The sequence below is a fragment of the Equus przewalskii genome, chromosome 5, assembly GCF_037783145.1.
Source record: "Equus przewalskii isolate Varuska chromosome 5, EquPr2, whole genome shotgun sequence".
Lineage (NCBI taxonomy): Eukaryota > Metazoa > Chordata > Mammalia > Perissodactyla > Equidae > Equus > Equus przewalskii.
In genome coordinates, this window is record NC_091835.1 from 48,516,579 (window position 1) to 48,528,397 (window position 11,819).

At 35.0% G+C, this 11,819-nt stretch overlaps 1 protein-coding gene across 14 annotated transcripts in view; it reads left to right on the forward strand.

The window, feature by feature from the left end:
* The window catches only part of SLCO1C1 (solute carrier organic anion transporter family member 1C1), a 64,655-nt gene extending 60,703 nt beyond the window's left edge, over window positions 1-3,952 (forward strand). For 8 of the 14 annotated variants that reach the window (XM_070619255.1, XM_070619261.1, XM_070619258.1 and 5 more), the window contains 2 exons: window positions 1,390-1,507; window positions 3,055-3,952. In XM_070619255.1, coding sequence (XP_070475356.1) covers window positions 1,390-1,507; window positions 3,055-3,277 — 341 coding nt within the window. In that variant the 3' untranslated portion in view covers window positions 3,278-3,952. The remainder of the gene's footprint in view (window positions 1-1,389; window positions 1,508-3,054) is intronic. The other 6 variants (XR_011540010.1, XR_011540009.1, XR_011540007.1 and 3 more) reach the window with 1 other exon arrangement.
* Window positions 3,953-11,819: the final 7,867 nt, after the last annotated feature.

The following is an 11,819-nucleotide window of genomic DNA, read 5'->3' on the forward strand; positions in this document are numbered from 1 at the left end:
ATTTGCTAAAAGCTATAGGTGAAAGTTGATGAAAACTGCATAATGGAAGGCATAGCCTGAGTCTCAGATCCATTTAACATTACTAAGAAAAGCAAGAAGACAGCTTGTACCTCCTGCTGGGACACACGGAACACCTGTGCCGTGTTCCTGCCTAGAAGAAATTGAACCTGAGTCTATCCAAGAGCTAACTGCCAGGTTATTGGAAAAAGTGGTGAATAGGAGAATAAATTAAATAATGTTGTTAAGGAGCAACCGGTCAAATCCAGATTATGGCACATTCTACAGGACAAACGTCTTTCCTCAAAAATAATTCATATAAAAAAAAGTTGGGAAGAGAACTGATATAAAGAACCATCAGCTAAATGTAGTACGTTTACCTGGTTTTGATTCTGATTAGAATAAACCAGCTCTAAAACAATGCCTTGAAGATATTCAGAAAAGTTTGAATGTGGATGAGATTTTAGATAGGATTGAAGAATTATTATAAAACGTGTTAAGTGTGGAGTGGCATTGTGGTTATGTTTTAAAAATGTCATCAGTTAGAGATGTATACTGAAATACATATGAGGGAAATGGCATGATATCTGTGGTTCCTCTTAAAATAGTCCTCAAAAAAAAAGTTTTGGGGTGGGGGAAGGGCTGGAGATAGATGACACAGGAATGGCAAAACATTAATAATTGTTGAAGTTAGTGATGGTACATGAGGGCTCATTATATCATCTTCTCTAATTTTGTGAATATTTGGAAATTTGCCATTATGAAAATTTTAAAACATACACAGAAAATGTCAAACATTTGGATTTTTTGACCTGTCTTCACACTATTAAGAGAAATATAAAGTTAGTTATCACCTAAATGTCTTTAAGTGGTAAATTATTTTGTTGAAAAATATATGTATCTATCTATGTATACTTTATTTAAGGCACCAAATAATGCAAATTGACTGTTAGATATATTTATCTAATTGCTTTTCTCGTTCAGGGATTTTATGCAAAATAGAAATCAGCTTGTTCTTTGTGGAATCCGGAATCCTTCTCTTCCTGGTACAGACAGGGAGACACCCTTACAAATGGAGCTTTCCTTTATAAATGTAAATTTCCCTTACAAATGGGAAACTTATGCTCTGTCTTCAGAGCTTCTCCTGTGTCTTCTGTTTCTCAAAATAATCTTCATGCGAGAGGCATATTTTGAGGTGGCATATTCTGGGCTCCTACAGATGCTCTCCTATTGCCAAAGCAGTAATCTTTTGCACTGAAAGCAAGTGGTTCCAAATAATCACTCATTATAGGATAACCAAAAAGACGTGCATACATTTTTAGCGATTTGTAATTACTATAAGTGCATATATAATTTAGCACATACAGTAGCAATTATCTGTTTTTCTCACAGCAGGAATCCCAGCTCCCGTATATTTTGGAGTCTTGATTGACACTTCTTGCCTCAAATGGGGATTTAAAAGGTGTGGAAGTAGAGGATCCTGCAGATTATATGATTCAGATGCTTTTAGGTACTGTATCAAAGTCATTCCCTCATCTCATTGCTCCAGCATCCCAGGTCTGCACAATGCAATTGACGCTAATAATTCCTCATGTAGTTTCCTGCCTCTAAGGAAAAGGGTAGTCTAATCAAGAAGTGTGTTCTGTTTTATAGAATAAGTGTATTATTCTGTGATTATTTGGCTAGATGTTTCATTTTTTTTTCCCCATTCCTAATCTTGACTCCCATTTTAAGTGAGTAATCATTTTTTAAAAAAAATACGACCCAAGATTTCAGAGTACAGTAGAACTTTGCAAGTTTGTGCACACAAGTATTTCCCTGAAATTTAGAATCATTTAAATTTAGGTCACATTTTGGATTTAATTCCATTCTTTTTCAAACTGAGCCAAACTGTCCCATTTACGTCAGATATAATCCCCCTGGGCAAGAGTTGGATTTGGCTCTAAATCTGTCCAGCTTGTATTGCCAAACTGATGTTCAATTATTCCAGTACTTGAAATGCATAAAAGCAAAAGGTTTTCTCTGTGTCTGTGAGTGTGTATGCGTCTGAGGGGCATGACTTCTTCACTATGGTATCATTCAGTTCAATTCATGCCACACTGAGTCCCCTTATTGCTTAAAGCAATGCTTCAATGGCTTAAAAGCAAGAAGGATTTTTTGGATTTACAATCTGAGCGTTTTCTGGAGAAATAAACTTGGTGCTGAACCGTGTAAGTTGGAAGTTGGATGTGAATTGAGCTGACCATCTCAAATAAGTTTGATTTAATAGGCTTTGATGTTATGTGAGAAATTTTATTTCGGTCTTTCAATGGGACCCGATCTGTGAGTAGAATTTGCACTTTACTCACATTTGCTAAGGCTGTATTCACTGTAATGTAAAGACAAAGTAGCTCAATCAGAGACTGGCAGTGTGTGCACAAGGTGACCAGCGTGAATCATTCAACCTGTCCTTCCATACCTTCGTGTCTTGTTATAGAATGTAGAGCTAAAGGCTTCTCATGGAAGAAACTGATTTAAACCTCTGGTTTAGTCTTAAGTCATTCTACTCTGAGAGCTCTGATTCCCCCTTAACACTGCTTCTTGCAGTTTTTCTGTAGAAGTGAATTGGAGCAAAGTTTGAGGGTAAGGTAACCATGTAACTTATCATTCAAACCCGGACACTTTTGAGAGTGAAAGAGGGCCCTATTAACACTGGGACAACACTAGCATAAGCTGGAACTGTTCTGGGCAAACAGGGTATGGTCACATGGTCTAAGGAAGTAATTTACAGAGGATGGAACTGAGTACATAATTAGTTGCAACTGAAAATGATGGTACTACTAAAAAATTGTTTTATGTTAGCACACTGCCTCCAATAGTCTGTCAAATGTTTATAGAAAGGCCTTTTATAGCCACTGAATCTGCATTCTTAAAGAAAACTCTCCTCATAATGGTTTTATTGATATTGATTGATTTAATTGATATTGATATTGATTGAAAGATATTATTACCTTCCTTTCACATTTTATGTAAAGTTGGGTAGTTACAATAATTAAGATGTATTCTCTCTTCTTCTAGACACATATATCTGGGACTAACTATGATGCTGGGCACAATGTCCATTTTCCTAAGCATTGCAGTACTTTTCATTTTAAAGAAAAATTATGTTTCAAAACAAAGAAGCTTCAGAACCAAGAGAGAAGGAACAATGGTGTCTCCAAGAATCAGGAAGGAAAATTGTACTACAAGTGATCATTTGCTACAACCCAACTACTGGCCAGGCAAAGAAACTCGGCTTTAGAAAAATGATGACTTGAAACCATGTTTTCTAATTTCTGGAAATTCTGCAAACAAATTTTAATCAAAAGTGTTTTAAATGCGCAAATTCTTTCTCCTTTCAAAAAATTTCTACTTAGGTATTAGATAATGTACCTGATAACAAATATCATAATCATATTATAGAAGATGTAGATGATAAAGTTAATCTTAGACTTTTTAATTTATATATAAATTCCTTATATTGTTTACTCATTCTGTTTAATTTTGCCTCGTGCCCATTGGTATATTAGCTTTATTCCTAGTAGAACAATTGTCCCTATAGTGTAATGGCTATGTGTAAAGTAATTTCTAAACTGAGATACTTGTCTAAGATAAGAGAATACTGTTAAAAATTTAAACCACTTCTTGGCCTTCAGACATCACCTTAGTGATGTTAGGATGGAGCTGGTATATGTGGAGGAAGACTTCATTTCAAGCTCTTCTTTTCTTTTGAAATACAATAACTGATTTAGAAATGTGTACTGGTAAATAACCTTGAGGGATTCAAATTTGAATTATTAGCTCTTGTGACATTCATTACATGTACTTTATGTATGACATTTTAAGTGACCATGGTTGTAAAGTACTAAAATTACTGTTAACATGCTTTATTGTCCTTCCGTGAATTCAATGGATTAAAAAATATTGTTAAATAGAATACTTGTCCGTATGTTAATGTGTGCAAGCAGCACCAGACTTATGCACATGATGTGGTCCTAAAATATATTTGAAAGTTGAATTTCTGAAGGTCTACGATAAACTCGGGTGCTATAAAGGAATGCAGAGTCATGGCTTGAGTGATGGTGTGGTTCCTTTTGGTGACCCACCACAGAGCCTAAGGGCTTCTGGGCAGGGGCTGCCACTGGTACAGCCTTCCAGATAGCTCTCTGTTTCTCTGCAACTAAAGAAGTCAAACCAGGCATTACCTTCTCACTGGCTTCCTGGTGCTCCTCTGACTAGATATAGTAGGGTCAGCAATCTACCATCTTTGATCTTCAGCTCTATTATGTACTACGGTTTTCTCCTGCACCACAGTTGCACAAGAGGGGCCTGGCCCTCCCAAGAAAAGCAGACTTAACATATCGTCCACCCCAGTGGAGTCTTGGAATTGTACCACAATTCTTAGCAGCCTTTCGAATAAGCAGAACAAACAGGGCGCTCCCAACAAGGAGTCTTTATGAGGTGTTTCTTGAAGCCTAAGTCCAACAAAAAGATCCAGCTCGAAATGCAGCAGACTTACTCACACAGCGGAAGAATCAAATAGTGCAAACAGGATGGTTTACAGTCTTCATTTCCCCTTATATAGCAGTCCTGAGAATATGAATGGAAAAAACTGGAGACGGAAAGTTTGGATGGAGAGCAGAGAAAATACCTTTTAAATACATATCAATTTTGTTGTTTTATTTGAATTGGTGATACAAGATTATTTTATATTTTACTCTTTTTTAAAAGGAAAATAGACATATTTTCTTTCCAGCAGGCCTATTTCAGACCTGCTGCTGCCTTACGAACTCGTGAGCAGGAATCCTTTTTGTGATCTCAAGATCAATCTTACCCATAACAAATATTTACTGAACGGGTGAGTGAGTACACTTGTCAAGAGTTTTCTTTGTAGTGATGTAATTAAAATTCAAGTTCCTCATCCTGTCTCCCACATCCTCTTCCCTTTTCAAAGCTTTTTGTAGCAATAGCCTGAAAAATAACTTCTTTGCGAGTAAATTTCTAAACAGAATCCTGTCCAATTGACTCATGAATAACTTGGAAAATAAAAATTGGTTTAGAGGATGATTAAATGATTTTTTTCATAAAAAGTACTGAATGTCAGTGAAAAGGAAGAGTATTTTTATGCATAACCATTAACTCGACAGTGGAATTATATATACTAAAATCAGTTGTATGGCAAATGAGGGTACCATTTAGTGGGAAATTGAATTTATTAAAAGGAACCTTGATATTTTAGATGAGTAAATTCATCTGACAGAAGTAAGCAGGCTTTTTATGCCTCAGAAAGCACATGATTAATTTTTTAACAAACCAAACCCCATTTCAGAGGTCAAAAAAATTCCCTCAGCCACAGGACCAAATATTAGAGGGAAGGCCTTGACTGATGTCTGGGGTCCCACAATTGCTCCACATCCAGTGGACCACTTTATTCACTTATTCTGTAGTCCTGGCCCCTAGAGGTGACCAGCACCTCAAATGAACATCTGATTCACTATAACCTTCAGACAGGTGACACTCCAACAATATGACTTTATAAATGGAGTGACTTAAATTGGATTAAATGACTTGATCGAGGTAAAGGCAGTCAACCTAGTGCTGGATTCTTCCAATACGCCATGATGCCTCTAAAGCAGGTAATGAAAACAATCTGAAACTTTTAAAGACAGTTGGAAGAACTTTTGTGACCATTAGCATTTAAGAATCTCCACTTAAACATTACATATTTATACTCTCACACGTAAAAGAAGATTGAAGGATAAATTGACTGTACCATATACTTGAGAATAAGAAGTTTTATAATTTTCGTAAACACTGTTAACTATAACAGTGAATATTAAGCACTTTATAACAACTATTAAATATGCCAATTAATATTAAGAACTCTAATTAATGTGTTGAGTGCTTTAGACACATTATCTCAATTTCAAAGATCAAAGTAACCTTAAGTGTCAGGTATAATTACCGATATTTTCAGAGGAAGAAACTGAAGCTTAGAGAGTTTTAGTGACTTGTCCAAAACCAACGAGTTCTAGTAGTTGGTAAAGCCAAGATTTACACTGAGATTTATCAGATTCAAACAGCCACCTTATCCCTGTATTAATCTATGTCCTAAATTGCTGTCTTCCACTAACGTCATGAAAATTCAATTAACATCTACATTAGAAAAGTTTTAACATACTAAAACATGCATATGGTTAAAAAAAAATCACATGGTACAAAATGATTTAAAATGAGAAGTAACAGACCTCCCACCCCACCCTCACTTCTATTCCTCAAAGGCAATTACTTCTAACCAGTTTGGTTTGTTGATTTTCTGATAGTCACTTCCGTACCGTTCAATAATATGCATATACCACTTCCTTGGCTTATTACCTTTGGGCAATGTCTATTGACTCTCTACTCGCATAGATTAGGACTAATGTCACTTATGTTATGTACCCTGTCTGTACATAATAAGGTCACTGTTCTGAGTTCCTCAAGTGTCACATCAATACCTCCATTTCCTGTTCAACAAACATTAACAGGATCATATGTTTCCCCACTTGGCAAAATTAAGATCTTAGAGCTCTCTCCTGTCCCTCCATGTCTCCAAATTCTCCAGCTCCCTCTTTCTGTTAGCTGTACTTTACTTTTACGTTGTCAAGAATGATAACATTTTTAGTCAGCTCTGTAACCAGTAGATCCAGGGACGACCTGAATGGTTGTGATGAAGATCAATGCCATGTACTGTTGAAGCCATGAAATCTCAGTCACTATAAGAAAAAAGAATGAAAAAAAGAGATCAAAAAACCCATATTTAATGAAGACCCACTATGGGTTAGGCATTAGAGGCACATTAACATATGTAAATATTAATGTATGATTCAAGACTTGAGACTAATAGTACGTTAAAATCTCCCAATTATGACTGAGTTGCTGTGAATTGCTTTCATTTTTAAAACAGTTGCAATTTGTAGAGTTTAATGCTGTGTTTCATACTTATTACATCCTTGTAATGTTTAGATTCGATTTTTAAAACTGTCATAGGTGATAATTTTTCTTTGAATTTCATTTTAATATGATATGAATATTGCATTTCTGCTTTCCTTATTGATTGCGTTTACATGGTGTTTGGTTGTACCTATATTTTTAAAAATTTTCTGTGTTCTGTTTGAGATTAAATATTCATTAACAGTAAAAAATTGGATTTAATTTTACTTTATCTCAAATTTTGTCTATTACAATATTTAATTGTCACACCTGGTACTTAGTTTTACTTCTGTTATGTTGTTCATTGCATTCTTTTTGTTTCCTTATTTTTTCCTTTTATTCTTCCATATGCTATGTATACTATGTTTTTGCTTTTTATTTCTTACTAGCAATATAGAAATTATAGCTACTTCTTTAGCAATCTGAAAAATATTCTACGGTTAGATATCCAAAAATTATAAAAATATATATTGATACTATTTTTCGCTTTTAAAAATGCTAAGAATCAAACAATAAATACTATCTATTGACTCTGTGTAACATTAAACATTTAAAATATTCAATTTAAAAAGACTTTTTAAGACCTGAAACCACAAAACTCCTAGAAGAAAACATAGGGGGTAAGCTCCTTGACATTGGTCTTGGCAGTGATCTTTTGGATTTGCATGAAAAGCAAATGCAGCAAAAGTAAAAATAAATAAATGAAATACATCAAACTAAAAAGCTTCTGCACAGCAAAGGAAATCATCAATAAAATGAAAAGACAGCTTAAGGAATGGGAAAAAATATTTGCAAATCATATACATGATAAGAGGGTAATAGCTAAGACATCTAAAGAACTCATACAACTCGATAACAAAAGAACAAGCAATCCAACTGAAAAATGGGCACAGGATCTGAAAAGACGTTTTTCTGAGACGACATACAAATGGCCAACAGATACATGAAAAAGTGCTCAATATCACTAGTCATTAGGAAAATGCAAAGCAAAACTACAATGAGATATCACCTCACACATGTTGGAATGGTTATGCTCAAAAAGATAAGAGAGAAGTGTTGTCGAGGATGTGGAGAAAAAGGAACCCTAGTGCACTGTTGGTGGGAATGTAAATTGGTGCAGCTACTTTAGAAAACAGTATGGAGTTTCCTCAAAAAATTAAAAATAGAACTACTATATAATCCAACAATCCCACTTCTGGATATACATCTGAAGGAAATGAAAACAAGATCTCAAAGAGATATCTGCACTCCCATGTTGATTGCAGCATTGTTCACGATAGCCAAGATGTGAAAACAACCTAAGTGTCCATAAATGGATGAATGGATAAAGATGTGGTGTGTACATATATATATATATATATACACATATATATATATACACAATAGAATATCATTCAACTATGAAAAGGAAAAACATCCTGCCATTTGTGACAAATGGATGGACCTTGAGGGCATTATGCTAAGTGAAATCAACCAGACAGAGAAAGACAAATACTGCATGGTTTAACTTATAAGTGAAATCTTAAAAAAAAAAGAAAAGTCGAACTCAGAGAAACAGAGAGTAGAAAAGTGGCCAGGGGCTGGAGGGTGGGAGAAATAGGGAGAGGTTGGTAAAGGTACATACATTCACCTATAAGATGAATAAGGTCTGAGGATCTAGTGTAACACATAGTGACTGTAGTTGATAACACTATTATACAATTAAAATTTGCTAAGAGAGTAGAACTTAAATATTATCACACACACACACACAAAAGGATAAATATGTGAGACGATGGATGTATTAATTACCTAGATGATGGGAATCCTTTCAAAATGTCTTCATATATGGAATCATCTCAATGTAGTTTAAATATCTTACAATTTTATATGTCAAGTATACCTCGAAGCTGAAATTGAAGGAAAAACTTTTTTAACTAGAAAAAATATTTTTACTTCCTATCTCCTCTCCTACCCACAATTCCAAAATGCTTTATAATGTAATCAGGATTTAAGACAAATTATTAATAAATTATTTTTAATGTATCTATCTTCTCTTTGCTATATAAACAAATCTACAAGGAAAATTTCATGCATGCGTCCTTTTCCCTATCTTTGTTAATTCCTTTAAAATAGATTCCTGGAGAGAGAATGTTTCAAACATATTAACCAGCGGCATTCCAAAAGGACAAGGCAATAGAGCCTAAACACAAACAGCATTGGAAACATTAGCTTCCCCCAACCTTCACTAATTTATTGATTTTATAAATTAAAAATGGCTTTTCAATGTTTTAATTTTCATTTCTTTGCTAGTGAGTTAGAACTTTCATATATTGGTCATATAGCTCTTCTTTTATAGGTTGTGCCCACAGTCTTGTTTATACATTTTGTTGATGATATTAATTGTTGGTGTTTCCCATGTATAATAATTATTTTTCTAATTTGAGGGCTGTATTAGTTTGCCTCAGCTGCCGTAACAAAATGCCACAGACTGGGTGACTTAAACAACAGAAATTTATTTTCTCACAGTTCTGGAAGCTGGAAGTCCAAGATCAAGGTTTGGCAGGTCTTTGTCTTGAGGGCCCGCTTCTTGGATGGCAGCTGGCTGCCTCCTCACTGTCCTCACATGGTCTTTTCTCTGTGCCTGCGTGCGCATCCTTGGCGTGTCTTCATCTGTGCTAATCTCCTCTTCTCATAAGAACACCAGACAGCTTGGGTTGAGGCCCACCCTAAAGGCCTCATTTTGCCTTACTCACCTCTTTAAAGGCCTTGTCTCCAAATACAGTCACATTCTGAAGGACTGGGTGTGAGGGCTTCAACATAGGAATTTTGAGAAACGCAATTCAACCCATAACAGGGGCTTAATTTTAAATTTTGTTTAATTTGATTTTTGATTTAAAGATTTTTTAAAAATTTATATAATCATATTTCTCCTTTCTGAATAGAGTCCACATTTGCATGTGTGCTTAAAATGATTTTCTTACCTTAAGATGATATGGTTACCTACATTTACATATGTTTTATGATTTAATTTCTAAAATTAAGATATTTAATATATCTGGATTTCTTTTGATGTAGTATTTTGAGATAAGGAGCTCAATTATTTTGACAAATGTTAGCTACCTACCCCAAAACTGGTTTATTTAATAGTCCCTATTCTCTACCTTTAAGAATTATTAAATTATGGATGTTGGGACCTTTTAGTCTCATTAATATATCTGTTTATGTCCAGGATCATACTATAAGAAGTACATATATAAAATGTAAAATTACATTTTAATTTCTGACAGCTCATGTCTCTCTTCACATGATTCATTTTCAAACATTTCTTAAATATGTTCATTCATTTTTTTTCTGGATAAATTCAGGATTATTTGTCCAGTTCCAAAAATATCCTATTAAGACTATTAATTTAAAAGAAAAAAACTCCATTTCCTCTCTGTGCTAAATATAACTTTTAAAGTAAAAGCAAAACCTATTTTTCTCTACTCACAGAATACTTCTATGACCAGATATCTGGGGTTTTATTCCCACACCAACCAATTCTCCAACACCAGCTGGGTGTCCTACAATTTAACTCAATTCTCACACTATCTACCTGGAATAAATGTCAGATGGCACAGACTCAGTCGCACAAGACTGCCCCTCGCTCAGATATCAGTCACAAATCTGGGTCATCACCTTTGCCTCTGACCATCCGGCTATAAATGAGAGACTCCCACAACCACCTCCTCAGGTTCAATAATTTGCTAGAACAGCTCACAGAACTCAGGAAAACTTACTAGATTACCGGTTTATTATGAAAACATACAACTCGGGAACAAGCCAGATGGAAGAGATACACAGGGCAAGATATGTGGCAGCGGGCATGGAGCTTCCGTAATCTTTCCAGGTGTGTCACCCTCTCAGCTCTTCCCTGTGTTCACCAACCCATCAGTTTTCTAAAACCACGTGTCCTTTTGGGTTTTTTAATGGAGATTCATTCGGTGAGCATGATTGATTAAATCATTGTCCATTAGTGATTAACTCAACCTCCAGCCCCTGTCCCCTCGCTGGAGGGGCAACAGAGAGTAGGACTGAAAGCTCCAATCCTCTAATCACAGAGTTGGTTCCCCTGGCAACCAGCTCCCCTCCTTAAGGACTTTTAAAAAGTGTCCTCATTAACATAAATTCAACTGTGGTTGAAAGGGGCTTGTTATGAATAACAAAAAATGCTCCTTTCACCTTGATCACTTTCCTCCCTTAGGAAATTCCAAGGGTTTTAGGAGCTCCAGCCAGGAACAGGGACAAAGACCAAATATGCATTTCTTATCATAAATCACAATATCACATAATGTCATAGCATCAACCTTAACACTGGTATTTTTACAATATTGAGTCTTCCCATGGGGAACAAGGTTTGTGTTTCTCAGTAAAATTTTATAGATTTTTTAAAATATAAATACTGAATATTTCTTACCAAGTTGACTTCTAGTCTTTAATATTTGTGTTGTTATTGGGATTTGGAATGTTTTATTCTATTTTATTTTCTAAAAGACTATTTAGGATATATTTTATGTGAAATAAATTGAGCAAAGCCATCATTTGTTGCACGTTTATATTGCAACCAGCCTTCTTTACCAAAGTCCATTTTTGGTTTAGTTTGTTCAGTTGATTTTCTAGGTGTTTCTTGGGAGGTGATTGGAGGATCTATGAAAGAGTATTATTTTGTCTCCTTCTTTTCAAAGTTTATACCTCCTGTGCCATGTTTTTCTTGTCTGTTAGAAAACCCAGTCATATTAATATATGTTATATATCTAAAATTAAAAGCTTGTGATATTTTGCTCTTCAAAATCATCCAGTAGCCTCCCAAC